This window comes from Bos javanicus, chromosome 15 (genome assembly GCF_032452875.1).
Source record: "Bos javanicus breed banteng chromosome 15, ARS-OSU_banteng_1.0, whole genome shotgun sequence".
Lineage (NCBI taxonomy): Eukaryota > Metazoa > Chordata > Mammalia > Artiodactyla > Bovidae > Bos > Bos javanicus.
In genome coordinates, this window is record NC_083882.1 from 76,264,965 (window position 1) to 76,286,926 (window position 21,962).

Sequence of the window (21,962 nt, forward strand, 5' to 3'; positions counted from 1 at the left end):
GGAGAATTAACCATCTGAATTAACATCACCTTAAGAAACTTTCTTACTCTCCTGCTTGCATGCTTTGCCCCATAAAGTGAACCAAGCACATTTGTTTCCTTATACCTCTAATGTAGAACATAACAGACTCGGCAATCTTAGATGCTTTGCTTTGACATTCAAGAACTCTTGTACTTGTGTATTTTAAAAGTCAACACTGATTCCAAAGTAAAATCAAATTTGCAGCCTGGACAGATGGGCTTTTTCCTAATATAAGAGTTTTACCTAACAGTGAATGGCTTTCTTCCTACAAAGAATTCTCTAACTCTCAGCATCTGGCTGAGTTATTTGGCTGGTTCCCTGAAGATTCCTGGGTAAGCAGCAGAGCTTCCCTTTAAGGCCCTCTAGCTTCACTCACCACTGGTCATCATTCGAAAGCCACCAAGAGCCTTTAGCTTCCACTTTAAGAACAGACTTTTAAACTGCAATTTGGATATATTCTGAAAACATTGGGTTTTAGATGGCTTTATCCTAGAAATCTCAAGAACAATTTTTGTTCAAGAACTTCTTCCTTCCAGAGGTCGTTTTTTTCTGATGGACCTTGGAATGGACACTGTTATTTGTGTGTCTTAAACATTTTTAAAGTGCCCCAACTAACTCCAGTACTTCCTGGGTGCAATTTCAAGGAAGAGTGAACTAAAAAAAATGAGCAGGGCCTTCCCCCTGAACTAGGAGTACAGCACCAGCGCACTCAAGTTTCACAGGGAGGACTGTGGATAGGACAGAGGGACAGCTACATGAAGCCACGTAAATGCCTCTGTGAAGGGCGTTTCCCCCCTTTAAGTCAAGTCGTATTTTGGCCATCCTTGGTGTCAGGACACCTCTACAGTTATTTAGATAGTGTGTGTGTGTGTTAGTCGCTCAGTCGTGTCCGACTCTTCACAACCCTATTAACTGTAGCCTGCCAGGCTCCTCGGTCCATGGGATTTTCCAGGCAAGAATACTAGAGTGGGTTTCCATTTCCTTCTCCACGGGATCTGCCCAACCCAGGGATTGAACCTGGGCCTCCCGCACTGAAGACTCTTTACTGTCTGAGCCACCAGGGAAGCCTCAAGTACTAGAGTGGTTGCCATGCCCTCCTCAGGGCATCTTCCTAACAACCCAGGGACTGAACCCAGGTCTTCTGCATTGCAAGTATATTCTTTACTGACTGAGCCACCAGGGAAGCCCCTATAGAAACCCTAATCCTAACCCTAACCCTATAGATAGTAGGAATGCCATATTCCTTCGTCAGCCCCAAAGGCAAGTTTGGTAATGGTAGAAGACTGATGGAGACTGAAAAATCCAGCAGGAGTATAACATGGATATAGGTCTACAAATGCATAGCCTGAACCCTCTCATGTGGGCACACATAAGTAGCAGCTGCTGGCTTACCAGAGTGACTGTGTTTTTTGCCACAATTTGGACAGCCTCTGCCCCAGGCCCAGTGACCTTACTAGACGTCTGGAGGTTGACTGGTGTGTTCTGCACATCAGTGCTGAGCACAGCCTTCTGACTGTTGATGGCGGTCACCATAGCAATGGTAGGTCTCTGGCCCACAACAGAGGCAGGCATGGTCGCAGTTGCTGCTTTCAAGACGAGAGGTAGTGTCTTTGTGGTAATCATAGAAGCTGTAGTTACAGTCTTCTAGGAGACATGGAGAACAGATATTAGGACACTGAAGTGTCATCCCACTAAACAAAATGCTAACCTCCAGAAGAAAACAAAGCAATGGTTCTCATAATCAGTCAAGCCTTTTGGTGTAACATTTCTTTTGTGTACACAGAGCACAGTTCTTACTACAGGGCAAGACAATGTCAAGTTTGTCAGAGTTCTCAAATTTAGCTTCAAGTCTGTTTATAGTAATAACTGCAAGATAATATGCTGCAGGATTTTCAACAAGGAAAAGAGTGGGTTTACAGATAGAGCATATGAGTGTAACTATTTCTTCTGGTTTTGTAAATTTTTGCTTCCTCTCAATTTAAACTTTGTAAAAGTTGTAAATCAATGAGGTACACACCATCTCTAACTGTTACAACCTCATCAATATGAAGAAACTTATCATATAATTCTGGTTATCTGCCTTCTGTGACACAAAGCCTGGGATAAAAGGACAGTCAGTGTATTTTAATTTTTTTGAGTGTCACCTTGGAGAGGAGGAAAGGAAACTCACATGAGAATTAGTACAATTTGTTGCCTCAAAGGCAGTAAATCCCCAATTCTAGATAATGAAACCTATTAACCAACTAGTATAGTAAATACCAGCTCTTGATTCCAAAGGGATATGAGTCACTATCAACAATCTTCTCTCGGGAGGACTGCTGCAGAAGTGATTAAAGACCCAGAAAAAGGCGATGGGGTGGCAACAAACACCTGAGTTTCAGAAAGTTTGATAGACCAGAGTCTGTACTAAGATGAGAGGACGTCACTGATGCTCCACAAGCACTTCTGCAGCTTTGGAGCTGTATTTCTCTAGATTTTTCTACTAGCGTAACTAAAGGAGCCAGCTACAAAAGAAGAAAATATAAACAATCTCATTTCATGGCACATACATCTATCGAATGCTACTCGTCACTCAATACAGAGATGTTTCAGAAACATGAAAATATACCTGGTCTAACTTGTTGGTTCTCATTTTATCATATTTCATCTTTTTCTTCTTACTTTGTACTTGCCCTGTTCAGTTTCGTAGCTAATAGCCACATGTGGGTATTCAAATTTAATTAAAACAAAATAAAAATTAAAATACCAGTTCCTCAGTGACACTAGCCACTCTGAAAGTATTTATAGCCACATGTGACTAGCAGCTACCAAACTGGCCAGTGGCGTTTTCAACACCACAGAAAGTTCTATTGGACAAGCACTGCCCCTCAACCAGGGTGAAGGACCCCACTCTCCCTGAAATAGATCTGAACAAATTCCTTTGTGAATTTCTATTTCAGTGTTTATGCAAGTCCTTGTGTAGTAAGTCATTTGGTTCTAAGTAATTTTTCTGCCTTAAACACTCACGTGACAATACACTTGCATGTATTATCTAACTTTTTAACACCTTTTTTTTAACCAAAAAAGGTAATAAGCTGACCTCATCTATTCCATATTGAGAATAATCAGCAATCCTTATTGATGCCTACAATTAAAATCACCCAAATGTTTCCTCTTCCCTTAGTCAATGATACAAGATGGCTTATTTTCCTTGCCACTGTCCTCTCCAGTGTGAAATGGGAGTAAAAGGGGAAACACTGAAAATTATTATTTATTTTGGGAGGTAGCAGGCCATCCACTGCCTATCAGCGATGAAAACCAAATAAAAGCGAAATGCTATTTATCATCAGAAATGTTACAGTAGTATAGCGAAAAGGACTGACTTTATATTACCAGCTATCTTAATATCTGTTTTTAACCCAGTGTGATATTAGTTCTATCTTTCAATTTAAAACGTTTAAATACACAGAACTTTTGAAGTGGTGAGCAAGTCACACCAGATGGCATTCAATCCTGGTACCACCACGAGTTGTGGAAGGAAAGCTATAATCAGCAGAACTCACTGACATGGATTTTAAAAACGTTTGTGCATGTTGTACTACGTTAAAAGAGGGTCAGTATACTTCTGTTTGAAATATGCTTGGTTCAGGTTAAGTCATTATCAATTTTCTGACTAATTATTCTTAAAAAGTGAGTAAAACCCCAAACTAACCTGAATTATATACTTACCATTAACTGCAACACTAAAAAGCACTGAATTCTAACAAGTGTGTTCACATGTTAGCATTTTTATTCTACTTTAGAAGTATTTAGTTGTAGCTAATTTCACTCCTATCTTCTAGCAGCTGCGTGACTCTCTTTGAATATAAAGGCACAAGACCTAGTACTGTATGTTCTGATGAAAAGCTTCTGATGAATACATTTGCTAACCATTTACTGACACCAGGTATTGCCACGGGTACTGGTTGGCTCTTTACTCGTCTGGTGCTTATTCTATTCTAAGTGCAAGGGAATATAAACCGATCCTGGAGTTCTGAGTTTAGATGACAAAGAGAATCTGAATATTTTGATATCCAAACCTAATGAAAACCTCTGAGTTTTTCTGGCAGGAGGAAGAGAAGACACAGAAAGGAAAGGTGCCCCCAAACAGAGAAAGTTAGTTTTATGGAAGCTGTGATTAGTCCTTGACTGGTTGATGAAGTCCAAGTATGATCTCTTCCAAGAGACGACAGTAGTTTTCCCAGTTTCATAAAGGGGTTCTTTATGGACAAAACAAAAACTGCATGAACTAGAAGTTAATGCAGAAAATACATGGCAAGAAGTACTAACAGCAAAATCTTTTTATTTTTTTGCTAAGTTATTGGTTTTTTACAGTCACATGTGGCTAGTGGCTGCAAAGCACAAGGTACTGAATTTAAAAAGACCAGCTCCAATGTACAAATCAGAACTTAAGAGGGATTATTACTATGGGCTCTAATTAACTTCCACATCTATTTCAGATTGTTGGTTTAGTTCTGAATGGAAGGTAACCGTTGTACACTTGGACAGCTATCAGTAGAATTCCACTCCCTTTTGTCTCTAAGGGTTTATTTTCTGTTTGGCTTTATTAATTGCATGCTTCTTTATATCTGTATTCATTTAAAACGACAGAGTTGTGAGTATAAGTTGAAGAGCACACCTGTGTTCAACTGTTCTTTCATTGTTTTCTGTAGATTGGAAAATTTTCAAAATATACATACAAACATGAGCTGGAGTTAGCTAAGTAAAGGGAACTGGTTTCCTTCCCCCATCCCTCCCTCTCCCCAGCCTTGGTACATGCTAATCATCCAACTTAGAATAAAACGCTTGCTCTTCCTAGCGTCTCCTCTTTGCTCACACAGATCGCCAAATTTATAGTTAATCCTTTCTGGACTGAAACATTTAGTATATGCCATATATTAAACTTCCCATTTGTCCCTAACCTCATGAACCTTTAATGACTCCCTATGACTGCCAAAAACCCCCAAAGTTCTGCCACAGGTTGGAGAGCTTCCACAAGCTAGCCTCTTCCTACTTCCTGGCTCTATCTCCCTCCCACCACTTCCTGGAATCCAGGCTCCAGCCACATCAGCCTCCTTGCTATTCCCAAGGCACGCATTTCCTTTCTGTCCATACTTTTGTTCACACTTCTCTCTGCAGTGTGACGCTCTTTCCCCTCTGCCCCATCACTGAGCTCTCTTATCTGTCAAAGCCCTGATCAAAAGCTACCTTCTTTATGTAGCACTCTCTGATCCCTCTGGTCAATATTACTGTCCTTGGGTATTTTCACAGCTCCTCATTGGTGTTTTCATTTTTTTCTTGTTAGCTGTTTACATCTTCCTCTCTTCTGGATTTTTTAAGTTCTTGAAGACAGAAACCCTATCTTATTTGTGAATCTGTCCTCTCCAGTGCCCAGCACTGGGCTTGCATATAGTAGAGACTCAATCAATATTTACATAATTAATGAAAAGAATTATCATAGTTTACCAGAGTCTAGGCAGGGACATTGCTGTTGTTCAGTTGCCAAGACATTACTACCTCTCTGTACTAAAAGCCAGCATATAAGGAGCACCCAATAAATAATGATGGACAGTTTACCATAAAAACAAAACCCCCAAACTTGAAGATCTTTTAGCTTTTATCGTAAAAAAAAAAAAAAAAGGCAATATAAAACAAGCTTAGCTAAATCAGTTAAAATATCAGATAGGCTACCAGATGGAGCGGCCACAGTTTTGGGAATAGCCCCAGGCCCCTTACTATTGCCATCCCAAACCAGTACAGAACTCAGATTACCAGGGAAGGGAACAGATGGAGCGGCCACAGTTTTGGGAATAGCCCCAGGCCCCTTACTATTGCCATCCCAAACCAGTACAGAACTCAGATTCCCAGGGAAGGGAATAGCTATTGTTTAAGTATAGGTAAGTATTTCCTCTGATTTGTGCAATATCGAATGGTACTTGAAGAAGAAGTTTCCATGGATTAATAGAGAAAACTCCTAGTACCAGGAAACAATGAATTCTAAAAAAACTCCTTCCATGTAAACACTTTCTGATCAAACTGTACTTTGGAAAGAGAACAACCAATCCAACTCTGTTAAAAACTCCAAAAGAAGTAAACTGATAGACAACCTTTTAGAAGAAATGCAAGTCCTGGTCAGGGGGGTTTTAAAGTCAGTTTGAATGCCTCATTTCCAAATAGCTTTAGAGATCAGGGTAAAAATGATGCAGGCCACTCTAGCTACCTGATTTACAATGAGGACTCTTCATTTTTCCTTCTTTGGCCTTTTATATAATGTTAGTATTTCTCTTTTGGACATTGTATAGCAGTTTAGAGTAGCAAATGGACAGGTTTTTCAGTCAGAATGTCTGGGTTCAAATCTTTGCTCTACCACGTAACATTCACATGATTTTAGGCAATTACTAATTTCTCTATGCCTTAGTTTTCTTCTCTAGAAATCAGAGATAATAATAATAATACTGTCCTAGGAGGGCTGGGGTGAGGACTGTGCACATTGTACATGTAAAGCCCTTAGGAGAGTGCCAGTATAACGTTACAACCTCTGTCAAATGTATCTTCAGTATTTTTATAAGTATTTTTTTGCATTTGCAAAATATTGTGTATGAACCAGTCCAACTGTACATAAACAGTGACTAACCAAGTAAACTATACTCTTTTGCTCTACATATAAAGATATGGTGGAGATGGTGTTGGTGGGTGAGTGGTGTCTATGCTTAGGTTTCAGAAGATCCCCAAATCCTTGAAACCATGTGCAAAAATGACTGTATTAGGTGTGAATGTGTATTTTTCTGGGGAGGAAATCCATGGCTTCACAGAGTCTCAGAGGAGTCTGTGACCTACAAAGACCAGGAGCCACTGCTGAAGAGTCCCAATTTAAAAGGTATGCCCACACTACATATAAGAGTGTGGAGATCAAGCTTGATTACTTCTCTTAATTGAATCATTTCTAAATACATCCTTTTCTGTGTGTCCTGAATGCCTTAATATTCTTACATTATGTGGTAGTATAAATGCCTTTTTCAGTAAAATCATTTATTTGCACAGCTACACCAATTAGAATGTTCTTAAGCTTTCCACTCCTCAGCACTATTTTTGACTTGTAGCTTCCATTTCAGATTTCCTTCACTGTATGAGAACAAATACATATTCTCATATGAGATGAATATGAACTTGGAAGTGAATATTTCATTTCTATGAAATATATCACCTTCTAAATGCCTCTTTCTACTGGTCCCATGGGCATTGATCCTGGAATATTTCCACACCAACTGCTAAGCATTCCAGAAAAACCATTCTTGAGGATGTCAAGTCACAGAGACATTTAGAACAAGTGTAAATAAACACTTTCAGAAATTCAAAATAAGACTTTAATTCTGCTCTAATACAGAGACATGACTTTTCTTTGATTACCTTTTCCCCTTCTTTGGACACATGGGAAATCATTTTAACTTTTACTCTTTGGTAATGTTATTTCTTTCTGCCGATGAATTCCAAGTGATTGTTATCCCAGACACAGTATAAAAAAGTAACCGAAAGAACTGCTCAGTGCTAGTTCAGCTTGTTAGTGCAGGCTGAAACAGGACCTAGCTCTCCGTGACCAGTGACAACTCAGCCCACGGCATGAAGCGCGGGGTGCCGGTCCACACGCATACCTGCGGCGCGGTCAGGCCGGGGGAGGACGCAGCCGCCTGCGCGTGGTGGTGGTGCTGCTGCTGCTGTAGCTGCTGCAGTGGCTGCTGCTGTGCTGTTTGTAGTTTGTTTTCAGACTGTGGCAATGGCTGTATTTGGAACTTGTCTGGTTGTTCTTGCTTTACTATCAGGTTCTTCCGTAGCTGTTCAACTACCCTTTTCTACCAAATGAGGACAAAAAAGAATAAAATCTATTAGAATATTGTTCTATCAGCTGTAGAGAAATAGGCAGCAATTATATGCCCCTGACAACTTTTCTGGAACCAGCTAAATCTAAAACTGGTTACATCTAAAATTTAGACAACAGATAAGACAACTGAGAAGAAACCCATGGCATAAGACACACTTCATATATAAAGGGAAGCTGAGCCACAGATGAGAAGAAAAGCTAGGCGAGGGCACACAGCAGAGCTGAGACTCCTTGGCTCTTATTACTTGGTGTGCCGGACTGGAAGGACAGTTTAAAGTAGCAGTAAACACATGATTCTGGAGACACACTGCCTTAATTCAAATTTCAGTTCTGCTACTTACCAGTTATATGACATTGGTCAAGTCACATAACCTATCTGTGCTTCAATTTCCTGTTCTGTAAAATGAGGTAATTGACAATAACCATAAGACTCTTACAAGTACCAAAACGCCTCATGTAAAGTACTCAGAATTATTAGTGGTGTACATTGTTAGTCATTTTTTTTCTTTTGCATCTGATAACATAGATACCAGTCATAGTAATTTTTATTAATCAAACAAACATCATGTATGTACCCCACTTTAAAACATTAAACAGACTTTAAGAAACCTTGATCCCAGCACCATGTGATATACACAACAGAGACTTTAAATTACTGAAACAGGTACCTCATGTAACAGGATTATGAAAACTTTGTTTAGGCAGAGTAGGGTTTTGAGTATATGGGATGAAATTTTCGGATAAATTTGTTTCCCTGACTTTACTGAAATCAAAGAAAATGGTATGTTCAGAAACTTTCATTACTATAATACTACATTTCAACAAAGTGACACTTCACGGAGGCGCAGACTTAACTTCGTTTGCAACTAAACTTTGCATCTAGAACTACATGGCCAAGTGAATGTCTCTTCACATGGCGTGTGGAGCGGTGGAACCGAAGACTGGCAAATGGCTCAGAGAAAGTACACTGACCGTTTGGGGCCTGCCTTGGGCTCTGACTCTCCGGCCCTAATGGCTGGAAGAAAGTCTAAGCAGTGCTCCTCATTTACACTTTTGAGGTGAGTTCACCAGCTGAGGTTTGTTACTTCTGACAAAAGCAGGTTGCTATTTTCTAATATAGATTTTAAATAGAGAAGAAGTAGTAAATAAAGATCGCTAAATGAGGGGTTAAGTGAAACCATAAGGGCCAGGCTGATTTTCACATTCCTGCTTATGACTCTAACCAACTTCACTACAAAATACTCTCTAAAGAAGCCAAACCTGCAGGTTATGTGTTTAACCTACTTGAACATTAAGATATTTACAAAATAAATTTTTTTTTAATGTTAAGCCAATACAAAATACATTCTTGACAAAAAAAAAAATTTTTTTTTTTACTGATTCTTTTTAGGTAATGAAAATATCGTATAAAGGCTGGTGAAGGGGGAGTAGGCTGTACTTCACACTCTGCCAGCACTGCCTCTCTGAGAAGTTAAAACATTAAAAAGAAAAAAGAAAGATGCAGAGTTCAAAGTATTTCCAGAAACCCATCTGCAAAATACGAAAAATGAAAATTAATAAAAATATAAAATTCTCATAAAAATAACTTTCAAGTCTTCAAAATCCTATTTCTCAAATATAGAAGGCAGAGCAATGGAATGGATATAGTTTAAGAGAATGGGAGTAATAGCAGTGGTGCTATGGATAATTCTGAGCATCACATGTAGATTTTATTACTTGGTGACTGCCACAACATTTAGACATGGAACAATTAAATAATTATTTAGAGCTGCTTTCAGTCCCCCTCCCCAACATATTAATCAGCATTAATTAAACATATTAACAAACTAGTTAAAGTGCAGCACCGGCAGCTGAAGAAAGGGACTAGAGAGTCTTTACCAAAACAAAAACAAACCTCCAGCTTAGATCAGGGGGAGGAGGAGAAACAATACAAACATAAATGTGGTATCTGCCAAAAAAACAGACTTTGAACAAAAACAGCACCGGAAACTAAATCATTACTATACTAGGCACAAAAGGAAAGGGTGTTTTTCTCCTCTCCAGCCATCCTTGGGAAATACACTGTGCTCTTCCACTTACTGCCTAACCGGGTTAAACTAGAAGCAAGAGACAAAGCTCGGAACCCACTCTTGTTTTGTACAACAGAAGGGAACAGTAGGGGAAAGAACAAGAAAGGGACGCAGGCTAGAGTACTCTGCAGCCATATGGCTAGAGCAAGGTGACGACCAATCAGAACCAGAATCAGGACCGTGGGAGTCAGTGAGTCACCAGGCATTTACAACTGTCCCTCCCCCGGGGCCTGAAACAAAGAGGGGAGGGGAAGTGGGAGCCTAACACCTGCAAACTTACTAGTCCTTGAGAAGAGGGAAAGAAAGAAAGAATAGAGAGCTGTGCAGACTGGACACAGGTCAGATCACATGAGCTGTGTAATGCTTCCTTTGAAAGAAGGCGCTAGCTAGCATATTTCAGAGAGCCGCTCAGAAATGCATTGCCCTGGCAGTCCTTGCTGTGTTCACCAGAAGATGAGAAGAATATCCAGCATATAGTTGTGCATGTCTATGGATTTTTTTTTTTTTTTTAAAGCAAGGTTCAGGTTGATTCGTTATGTCAAACTCCTATTCACTGCATTCTGAAAACCAATGATCTAAAGTTAGATGAGTTCTGGAGTGGAGGTGCTCCTTCTTATGAGCACAGACACTATGCACACTCTTTAAGGGCCAGCCATGAAATTAAAAGACGCTTACTCCTTGGAAGGAAAGTTATGACCAACCTAGATGGCATATTCAAAAGCAGAGACATTACTTTGCCAACAAAGGTCCATCTAGTCAAGGCTATGGTTTTTCCAGTGGTCATGTATGGATGTGAGAGTTGGGCTGTGAAGAAGGCTGAGCACCGAAGAATTGATGCTTTTGAACTGTGGTGTTGGAGAAGACTCTTGAGAGTCCCTTGGACTGCAAGGAGATCCAATCAGTCCATCCTAAAGGAGATCAGTCCTGGGTGTTCTTTGGAAGCAATGATGCTGAAGCTGAAACTCCAGTACTTGGGCCACCTCATGCGAAGAGGTGACTCATTGGAAAAGACTCTGATGCTGGGAGGGATTGGGGGCAGGAGGACAAGGGGACAACAGAGGATGAGATGGCTGGATGGCACCACCGACTCGACGGACGTGAGTTTGAATGAACTCCAGGAGTTGGTGATGGACAGGGAGGCCTGGAGTGCTGCAATTCATAGAGTTGCAGAGTCAGATGCGACTGAACTGAACTGAACTGAACTGAATAAAGGAGAGCTGCCCTGTGCAGTAGTTGGCTCTTCTAGGTTCCACATCCAGGTTTGTTCTAGTTCAGTCTTGTAGCTTCTGGCAAATAACAGTAATCACATTAACTCCAGTAAGACCCTGATCTAGGCCTGTACCAGTTCTGGGTGGCAGTGAGGGAATAGAGCTACAGTGTTTCGTAAGTCTTAGCCTGTGGTGTCAAACAAAGTTCTTAAGTAAGTAGTCTCTCATCTTCACAGGTAGTGAGCCTATACACTCTTGCTATTGTGTGTTTTAAACAAAGAAATCATGACTTCTGCTGGTCATGGATGAAGGTTATACTGGCATAAGCAACTAGATATTTTCAATGTTATTCACATATATTCAACTTAAACATTGCTAATTATCTTGAAACATTATCCTGAAGCTTCGAGAAAAGGCAAAGTCTCACAAACTGGCTATTTGTCACTTACTAAATGCTGGGAAAGACCGAAGGCCAAAGAAGGGGACAGCAGAGGATGAGATGGGTAGATAGCATCACCGACTCAGTGGACATGAATTTGAGTAAACTCCAGGAGATAGTGAGGGACAGGGAAGTCTGTCGTGCTGCAGTCCATGGGGCTGCAAAGAGTTGGACACGACTTACCAACTGAACAACAACAAAAAACAAGTTAATGAGAGCTAAAAAGGACGGCAATGGCACCCCACTCCAGTACTCTTGCCTGGAAAATCCCATGGATGGAGGAGCCTGATGGGCTGTACTCCATGGGGTCACTAAGAGTCGGACACGACTGAGCGACTTCACTTTCACTTTTCACTTCCATGCATTGGAGAAGGAAATGGCAATCCACTCCAGGATTCTTGCCTGGAGAATCCCAGGGACGGGGGAGCCTGGTGGCCTGCCGTCTATGGGGTCGCACAGAGTCGGACACGACTGAAGCGACACAGCAGCAGCAGCAGCAGCAAAAAGGAGGGAGGAGAAGAAGGACAAAAGAACTGGAAAAGGAAAAGCTGGAAAGAGTGAAGGCAGAAAGGAGAGAGAAAAAGTGAACAATGTGCTATCTTCTCTCCTTAAATACATTTTCTATAAACAACAGGCCAGTGTGCCAGACATCCAGAATGGCTAGTACTGCCCCCTTCAATTCATCTGTCAAGAAGTGCTCCAGAAACCCAGCATGTGATTCCACGCCTCCGATTCCCTTGACACTCGCATCACTAGGTTTCACCAGGGCTTGTTCAGGCAGAAGCGTTCAGAGTCCCTGACACGTGAAGTCACAGTTTCTGAGACAGGTAGTCACTGTGATAAATATTGTGACATTCCGTAATACTATCAACGTGCTCACATGAGAGCAAGACAGACCCCAAGGAAAAACACAGAAGTTTATAGGTCAGTTCAACAGAAAATTGGGCTCATTTTTCTGCTATGTGAGTCAGTCACTCCAAGTGCCATGGCCTTTGTCAACATACAAGGGAGATGGAACGGTGGAAGATCAGCCTACTCTTCCACTCAAGCCACAAATTTATTCCCATCAAACCCTCACACAAATTTCAGAAAGCCTCACTCAAGAGCAACTCCAGACACAAGCACTGCCCTCCACAACTGGACACTGTGCTTCAAGGCTCTGTTTTTCCACACAGTCGCTCAGCTCACTTGTGTTTCACTCAGCGTTACCTGTTCGTGTACAGTTATGAGAAGGCTACACCCACTCAAACATCTTCTCACACAGCATTCCCTTAAAACTTCATCTTTTTTCCTCCCTGATCAACCACACAATCAGAAAATATAGCCCTGCCTCTTCATACCAAAAACTGATAGAGACATGTAACTTTTCACAAATCCAGAAAATCAAGAGAAAAACTTTACCCATCTTCATACCTAAAATGCAATGAAAAAATTTCCAGGTCTTCAGACTTACCAACTGCACAAATGAAAACAGGTTACTAAGTTTTTTGTGTGCAGAAAAACTAACATGGAGAAATTTACATTTGCTAATAAACTCAGAATTTAGAAAGAGAAAAGAACCCTTTCTACTGTCCAACTGAGAATTAATCAACTGTATTTATAAGCAACACCAATACTCAATAACAGTGAAAAGGTAGAAAGATCAGATGAGTCTTCAGAATGCTGCCATGTAATTATTCTCTAAAGAACAGGGTATGTTACTGGCATAACATCAATGACAAAATTACAATCCAGAGTAAAAGCTACATGCTATTTAAAGGAAATAGAAAATTAAGTGACGATTCCACCATTTTATCAAGAACAACAACAAAAAAAGGAAAAGAAGCAATAAACTCAAAATAAGTTCCTTCTTGATGTTAAAACTGAAATTTAATGGGAAGATACATACTGAAGTTATTAGAGGGAATGTTCAGGGGAGACACGCAGAATAGAATTCAGACAGGGGAGCAGAAGGAGGAATATTGGAGGCAGCATTTACAAAAACATACTTAGGGGAATTCCTCGGTGGTCCAGCCGGTAGGACTCAGGCCTTTACCACTGGGACCTAGGTTCAATCCCTGGTTGTGGAACCAAGATCCAGTAAACTGCACAGACCAGCCAAAAGGAAAATATGGATGGATAGATAAAATACACACATGTATTTAAATATATATTTATATATACTCAGATAAAAATAATTACATTTCATTCATTTTGTAAGGCACTAGGAGGTTTCCCCCAAACACTCTGTCATTCAGTTTCAGCATTAGAATTAGACAAATAGCATCTAACCTTACAAGCCTCTTTTAAAAGGAATATATTCTTGAGAAACACTACCTGTTTGGCCACATAGTATCTATACCTCATCTAATACATGAACTGTGTATATTGTCTACTAAAGCGGATTTGTTTGGTCTTAGAGAGTTGGGAACACAGATATTTACAGTTCTGCAAGGGGTCACAGAATTTGTACAGTACAATTTAGATGAATTAAGGAACAGCAGCAGTTGGAATTATCAGGGTTTTTTCCTGTAAAGTTCAAAATTCTCTACATGGATGCTTAACAGATGGTAGAGAATGCATATGTCATGATAATGATTAGACTTTGGCTTTTTTAATTAAAAAATATTCTTTGGGGTTTATTCTTGCTTTAACACACATACACACACAGATATTTACAACAATAGATTTTACATTCATCCCTACAGGAGATTAGACCTTTTATTCGTATCAATGGGGTTTATATCTCATTTCCATTGGGGATTACATCTTTTATTTGACAGCCTGATTGAAATGCAGTTTACTTTTTTTCTTATAATAGTTCATTCACGCTCTAATAGGTAAACTCAACCCCACCTTCCCCCAACTCCTTACGCAGGACTATAAAAGACTGCCAAGACAACTATAGTCAAACTTTGTCTAAATCTATGAACCCTTCTAATAGGAACCTGAGAACTTATCTTTAATTTGCATCAAACAAGAAAGAGTGTAGCTGTTTACTCAAGAGAGAACAGTCCCTGGAGAACTACAGTGTTTCAATATGTAACACACCCAGATGCTGGGACAAAACAGTATCAACAAAGAGAGAGACTAAAAAAGAGCACTGGGCGCTGGGAATGGTAGTTATAATATATTTATCCATAATAAAAGAGGAAGGAAGCCAAAATCAGAACCCAGTTAGCTTGCATTTAAGTTCTCTACGTTTCTTTGACGTACTAAACTATACTGTCCTGCCTGCTCCAGAAAAATGCTGAGGATCAAATGAATAAATGCTGGGGAGTGCTTAGGAAACTGTCAAGGGCAATGTGAAAAGCAGAGATGATAACCAATGAATAATACAATTTCTCTAGTATGAGTTTTAAGCTCAGAGCAACCACTAATTAAATGTGATTTTTCTTTTCAATGTCAATTATCTTTCAATCATTTTATTTTTAACATCTAGCCAAACATTTTATGCTTGTTCAAACTATGTTATTTTCTTAAAAAATGAGAATCACCAAACAAAGTACAGGATTCAGAAAGAGAATGCTACCTGTTGCCCTTTTATCTCAGAAATCAAACACAGTAAAGAATATTTTCCTGTGCAGAAATCCGTACAGCCCAGATTCTTCTACCTCTATTAGTGGTTCAGGGCCATATTCTGAATACATAAAATAGATGTCCAATTTAAATGTAACCTGACCCAGCAAAGACCCTAGATACAGTAATGCGAACAGCAGAAAAAAACCTGTAAGAACCATTTATAATCTGTACAATTTAGCTGCTTGCTAATATAAAAAAAGTGCCTGAACCATTGTGTTTGTACCACAGTGAGATATGACACACAGGCTATTAATCTGTAAATTAAGCTCCAGTTCAGTACAACGCGTGGCCCTCTGTAACTGTGTGTTACAAACCTGCACGCATCACCAGCCTGTCCTTCACCGTTCCACGGCTCTACCCCACAACTTTAAAGGCAGCTCTGCCTTGTTAATGTCAGAGTTGTCCCATACACTATAGAAATCCTCTCACTGCTCTGCCCTGAAGCTGCTATGGTTCTCCTCACAAAAGAAGTATGATTGGAAATGGCTGCACAGTAGCTGTCCCTGACAAGTTGGATATGAAAATACAATTTAAGCACAATAATGATCCTAAAATGGGGGGAAGGAAAAGGAAGAACAAAACCAAAAACCTCTATTATTTTACAGAATACTGCTCAGATAACAACAGACTGTTTTGGTGACTCAAGCCCTGGGTACAATTTGAGATAATGCAGGAAGCCTTGTTTTCACAGAAACGTACGACAGAATCAGATTCTAGGAGAGGCAAACATTACAGACTATCTGACCAAATTCTGAGCAGAATACGCGCACTGAGTCGCAGATCAATCAATCCCAAGGATGAGGATATCTTTTCACGATCCTCAGTTTTGCAGCTTTTTTCTTAAATGAGATAAAAAGAGAAGAGTATTAGAATACTATACTGTGTCAGGCAGGATATATCAGGTATAAAATATTTCTGATGAAATGTAACGCTTTCCTCACACTGAAACAAAAGTAGGGCTTATAAATCACTAAACACTGATATTTCGCATTGGTAAGTATTTGATGAAAGTACAACCTGAACAGCATATTTTTTATCATCTACCATAATAGCATAATCACACAGATTAAAAGATTCCAAAGCTGCTAAATGAATATCTCTTAATTTCAAAGTGTTCAGCTTCAGTATTTTATCACTAAGTATTTATTATAATCACTTAAAGAAGAAAATGAACAGTTTATAAATATACTTTCTGACAAGACCCCGCATGAAACAACAGAGGAAGCAATTCTATCACCTATGTAGGCTGCCAAGATGAGGGGTAGTTAACTTCAAGGGATTGGATCTTACAAGACACGTGACAAAGAACGATTTGCATTACTCTGTATTTAGTCTGAGTTTTCTGCAACAGAGAAGGAAGAAACCTGAACTCATCCTTCAGAATTTCAGAGCAGGTTTGGTTTTTCTTTGTTTTAAACGGTCAGTACTAGAAATTTTAATTAGAAAGAGAGACATTTAGCAATACAGAAGAAAAGCATGAAAGCATTTCGTTAAGAAATTTTGATTTGTATTAAGTCTTAAGTATGAAGAAAAACATTTTTCACAAGCTATGAAAATGACTAAATCCAATCCACAAATCTCTACACAAGTATTTAAAGTCTTTACACACACACACACACACACGCAAGCACATAATTCTAATGTTTAGAAAAGATGGTATGGCCACAGTAAAAATGATTTGTTGTTTTATCTTCTGTTAGCATACTTTTTAGTCCTGAAGGTGTGGCTCACTCTTTACCATACTGTTCTCCAGTTTCCACATCCAACAAGATAGTGAGGGTCAAAAGAGAAGAGGACATTTCACTGAACACAAGACGCGTCTCTCCGTTTGTTTTTACTGTTGCTATTTGATTTTATTTTTAAATCTTTTTTTGTTTGCACCGTGCAGCTTGTGGGATCTCAGTTCCCTGGTGAGGGATGGAACCCTCACGCCCAGCAGTGGAAGGGCCTGACAAGCTGGATATGAAAATACAATTTTTTAACCATTGGACTGCCAAGGAAGTCTCTCTTTGTTTTTCTTAACCCCTGGACTGCCAAGAAGTCTTCCTTTATTTTTCTTTAAATAGACTTAATTTTTAATTGTCGTTTCATTTACATTTTTTAATTTATTGAATTTTTTACTAAAGTATACTTGATACACAATATTATATAAGTTATAGGTGTACGATATAGTGGTTCACAATTTTTAGAGAGTATATTCCATTTATAGTTATTACAAAATATGTGCTATCTTCCCTGTGCTATACAATATATCCTTGCAGCTTATTTTATACCTAATAGTTTGTACCTCTTAATTCCCACCCCTATACTGCCCCTTCCTCTTCCGTCCTCCCACTGGTAACCACTAGTTTGCTCTCTGTATCAGTGACAGACCTAATTTTTAAAGCAATTTTAACTTCACAGTAAAACTGAGTGGAAAATACAGAGAATTCCCATATATATTACCTGCTCCCCTACCCATAGCCTCCTATATCAACAGTCCCATCAGAATGGTACATTTGTTAAAACTGATGAACCTATACTGATAAATCATTATCACCCCAAATTCACAGCTTATACCAGAGTTCACTTTTTATTAAAATTGAAGTATAGTTGATTTACAATGCTGTGTTAGTTTCTGGTGTACAGGAAAGTAATTCAGTTATATACACACATTCTTTTCCATCATAGGTTATCGTAAGACACCGACTGCAGTTACCCGTGCTCTACAGCAGGACCTGCTGTTTATCTGTTTTATACGCAGTAGTCCGTATCTGCTAATCTCAGACTCTAATTGATCCCTGCCTTTCCCCTTTGGTAGTCCTAAGTTTGTTCTCCATGTCTGTGAGTCTGTTTCTGCTTTGTGAATAAGTTCATTGTGTCATATTTTAGATTCCACACATAAGTGATATCATGTACTTGTCTCTGTCTGACTTCACTTAGTATGATGATTTCTAGGTCCATCCATGTTGCTGCAAATCATATATTCACTCTTTTTATGGCTGAGTATATATACACACCACTCTTTAAACATTCATCTCTCAGTGGACATCTACATTGCTTCCATGTCTTTTTGCATAATGTAAATGGTGCTGCTATGGACATGGGGTGCATGGATCTTTTCAAATCAGAGTTTTCTCCAGGTATCTGTCCAGGAGTGGGATGCTGAATCATATGCTAGCTCTCATTCCAATCACAGGTAGTTTTCATTACAATCCCAAAGAAGGGCTACGCCAAAGGATGTTCAAACTACTGTACAACTGCACTCATTTCACATGCTAGCAAAGAAATGCTCAAAATTCTCCAAGCTAGGCTTCAACAGTACATGAATCATGAACTTCCAGATATTCAAGCTGGAATTAGAAAAGGCAGATGAAGCAGAGATCAAACTGCCAATATCCACTGGATCACAAGAAAAGCAAGAAAATTCCAGAAAAACATCTACTTCTGCTTCATTGACTAAGCTAAAGCCTTTGACTGTGTGGATCACAACAAACTGAGGAAAATTCTTACAGAGATGGGAATACCACACCAACTTACATGCCTCCTGAGAAACCCGTATGCAGGTCAAGAATCAACAGAACCGGACATGGGACAACAAACTGGTTCTGAATTGGAAAAAAAGTACATCAAGGCTGTATACTGTCACCCTGCTTATTTAACTTATATGCAGAGTACATCATGCGAAACGTTGGGCTGCATGAAGCTCAAGACTGCTGGGAGAAATATCAAACACCTCAGATATGCAGATGACACCACCCTTATGGCAGAAAGTGAAGAGGAACTACAGAGCCTCTTGAAACAGGAGAGTGAAAAAGTTGGCTTAAAACTCAACATTCAAAAAACGAATATCACGGCATTCCAGTCCCATCACTTCATGGCATATAGATGGGGAAACAATGGAAACAGTGACAGACTTTATTTTCTTGGGCTCCAAAATCACTGCAGATGGTGATTATAGCCATGCAATTAAAAGACACTTGCTCCCTGGAAGAAAAGCTATGACAAACCTAGACAGCATATTAAAAAGCAGAGATACTAGTTTGCCAACAAAGGTCAGCTTAGTCAAAGCTATGGTTTTTCCAGTAGTCATGTATGGATGTGAGAGTTAGACCATAAAGAAGGCTGAGTGCCAAAGAACTGATGCTTCTGAACTGTGGTGTTGGAGAAGACTCTTGAAAACCATTTGGACTGCAAGGAGATCAAACCAGTCAATCCTAAAGGAAATCAATCCTGAATATTCATTGGAAGGACTGATACTACAGCTGAAGCTCCAATACTTTGGCCACCTGATGCGAAGAGCCGACTCATTAGAAAAGACCCTGATGCTGGGAAAGATAGAAGGCAGGAGAAGGAGACAACAGAGGATGAGATGGTTGGATGGCATCACCAACTCGATATACATGAGTTTGAGCAAGCTCCGGAAGATGGTGAAGGACACAGAAGCCTGGTGTGCTGCAGTCCATAGGGTCGCAAAGAGTCGGACACCACTGAGCTACTGAACAACAATGGCAGCTCTATTTTTAGTTTTTTGAGAAACTACCATTCTGTTCACCATAGTGGCTGTACCAGACATTCTCACCAACGGTGTAGGAGGGTTTAGCGTTCACTCTTAATGTTGTACGTTCTATGAGTTTTGACAAACATATAATAATGTATCCACTATTGTAATATCATATGGAATAGTTTCATTGCCTAAAAATCCTCTGTGCTCTAACTCTGCACCCCTCAACCCTTGGCATCCACTGATCATTTTACTGTCTCCATAATTAGGCTTTTCCAGAATGTCATCTGTTGCAATCATACAGTAGGTAGCCTTTACAAACTGGCTTCTTTCACTTAGTAATACATATTGGTTTTCCATGTCTTTTTATTCCCATATATAATATTCCATTGTCTGAATATACCACAGTAGTCTCTTGATTTTTAGATACAATGTAATGGCAGAAAGTGAAGAGGAACTAAAAAGCCTCTTGATGAAAGTGAAAGTGGAGAGTGAAAAGGTTGGCTTAAAGCTCAACATTCAGAAAACGAAGATCATGGCATCTGGTCCCATCACTTCATGGGAAATAGATAGGAAAACAGTGTCAGACTTTATTTTCTGGGGCTCCAAAATCACTGCAGATGTTGACTGCAGCCATGAAATTAAAAGACGCTTACTCCTTGGAAGGAAAGTTTTGACCAACCTAGATAGCATATTCGAAAGCAGAGACATTACTTTGCCAACAAAGGTCTGTCTAGTCAAGGCTATGGTTTTTCCAGTGGTCATGTATGGATGTGAAAGCTGGACTGTGAAGAAAGCTGAGTGCCGAAGAATTGATGCTTTTGAACTGTGGTATTGGAGAAGACTCTTTAGAGTCGCTTGGACTGCAAGGAGATCCAACCAGTCCATTCTGAAGGAGATCAGCCCTGGGAATTCTTTGGAAGGAATAATGCTAAAGCTGAAATTTCAGTACTTTGGCCACCTCATGTGAAGAGTTGACTCATTGGAAAAGACTCTGATGCTGGGAGGGATTGGGGGCAGGAGGACAAGGGGATGACAGAGGATGAGATGGCTGGATGGCATCACTGACTTGATGGACTTGAGTCTGGGTGAACTCTGGGAGTTGGTGATGGACGGGGAGGCCTGGCGTGCTGTGATTCATGGGGTCACAAAGAGTCGGACACGACTGAGTGACTGAACTGAACTGAATGTGAGTGATTACAATAAAAACAACAACAATAGTATCAAATAGCTATTACCTGCCAGGTAAGACAGTAAGGCTCTGAGCATCTAAGGGACTGGACCTAGGTCTCAAGTTAGGGGCAGAGTCAGACTTAAAAGTTTTAGTTCCTGATACCTAATTTCTATCTTTCCTCTCACCACATTATTTTACTTGCTGGTAAGGACCTGAAGTTCTCACATGTATTAATATACAATTTGTTTGTGACCTTGGGTAAGTTATTTACCTGATCTTGGTCTCAGTTTCTCCACTCAGTATTCAATATTTTCTTCTGTTTATAAATCTGTCAATCTCTAAATGGCAAGAATACAATCTCGTGATCTTTACTTTTCACCTCTATATAAGCACAGTACACAGAAAACTAGTAACACTCACAATGATGATCTGACACACTACAAAGAGGCTAAATCATTAAAGAATAGTTTCATTCAAGGATTAAACACTCACATGAACAAGGGTCAAACAGGTAATGCATGTGAATGAAGCAGGCCAGCTATGAGATAATAGAGAGTGTTGGGGACTACAGTCAACTGGAGAGGGAATGACCTGTCTAAAAGCCCTAATACAAGAATTCCTTTTAACACTGTTAAAATATCTTTGTTACTTAGATTAAGCCCATGTGTTACCAGTATTCAACTTTTAGACAGTAATTACATTCACTGAACTATAGTTACTAGGAAAGGGATCAGTCATCACTTAGGAAATTTTTCAACAGCAAAAGGTAAGTCAAAAGAATTTCAGATAAACCCAAAATTCAAATGGCTTTCCTGTTAATCAAAATCTTATTTATCATTGTTAAATGGCTGGGTTGAGACTTCAGTGGGAAGAAGCGCAGACATAAAAGCAAGTGATAAATGGGTACTGAGAAAAATATCTTAAGAGAAACAGACAACAATACACGAAATATAAAAGAACAAAAAATTTGTAATAATATGTTCCATAATTGTGCCAATTTTATCCAAACAGCTTCAAGTACTCTGTAGACAATTTACCCTCCGCCCCATCATGTAACACCAATGTAAGAATGAGCTGGAATCAGTTTCTCTACCACTGAACCGCAGCTGTCTC

General features: G+C 39.6%; 1 protein-coding gene across 31 annotated transcripts in view; it reads right to left on the minus strand.

Annotated features, from left to right (window-relative positions):
• PHF21A (PHD finger protein 21A) overlaps positions 1 to 21,962 on the minus strand; it is a 192,766-nt gene that overhangs the window by 38,660 nt on the left and 132,144 nt on the right. For 26 of the 31 annotated variants that reach the window (XM_061381283.1, XM_061381288.1, XM_061381278.1 and 23 more), the window contains 2 exons: positions 7,689 to 7,886; positions 1,414 to 1,665 (listed from right to left, as the gene is read on the minus strand). In XM_061381283.1, the coding sequence (XP_061237267.1) occupies positions 1,414 to 1,665; positions 7,689 to 7,886 (450 nt within the window). The remainder of the gene's footprint in view (positions 1 to 1,413; positions 1,666 to 7,688; positions 7,887 to 21,962) is intronic. The other 5 variants (XM_061381296.1, XM_061381285.1, XM_061381290.1 and 2 more) reach the window with 2 other exon arrangements.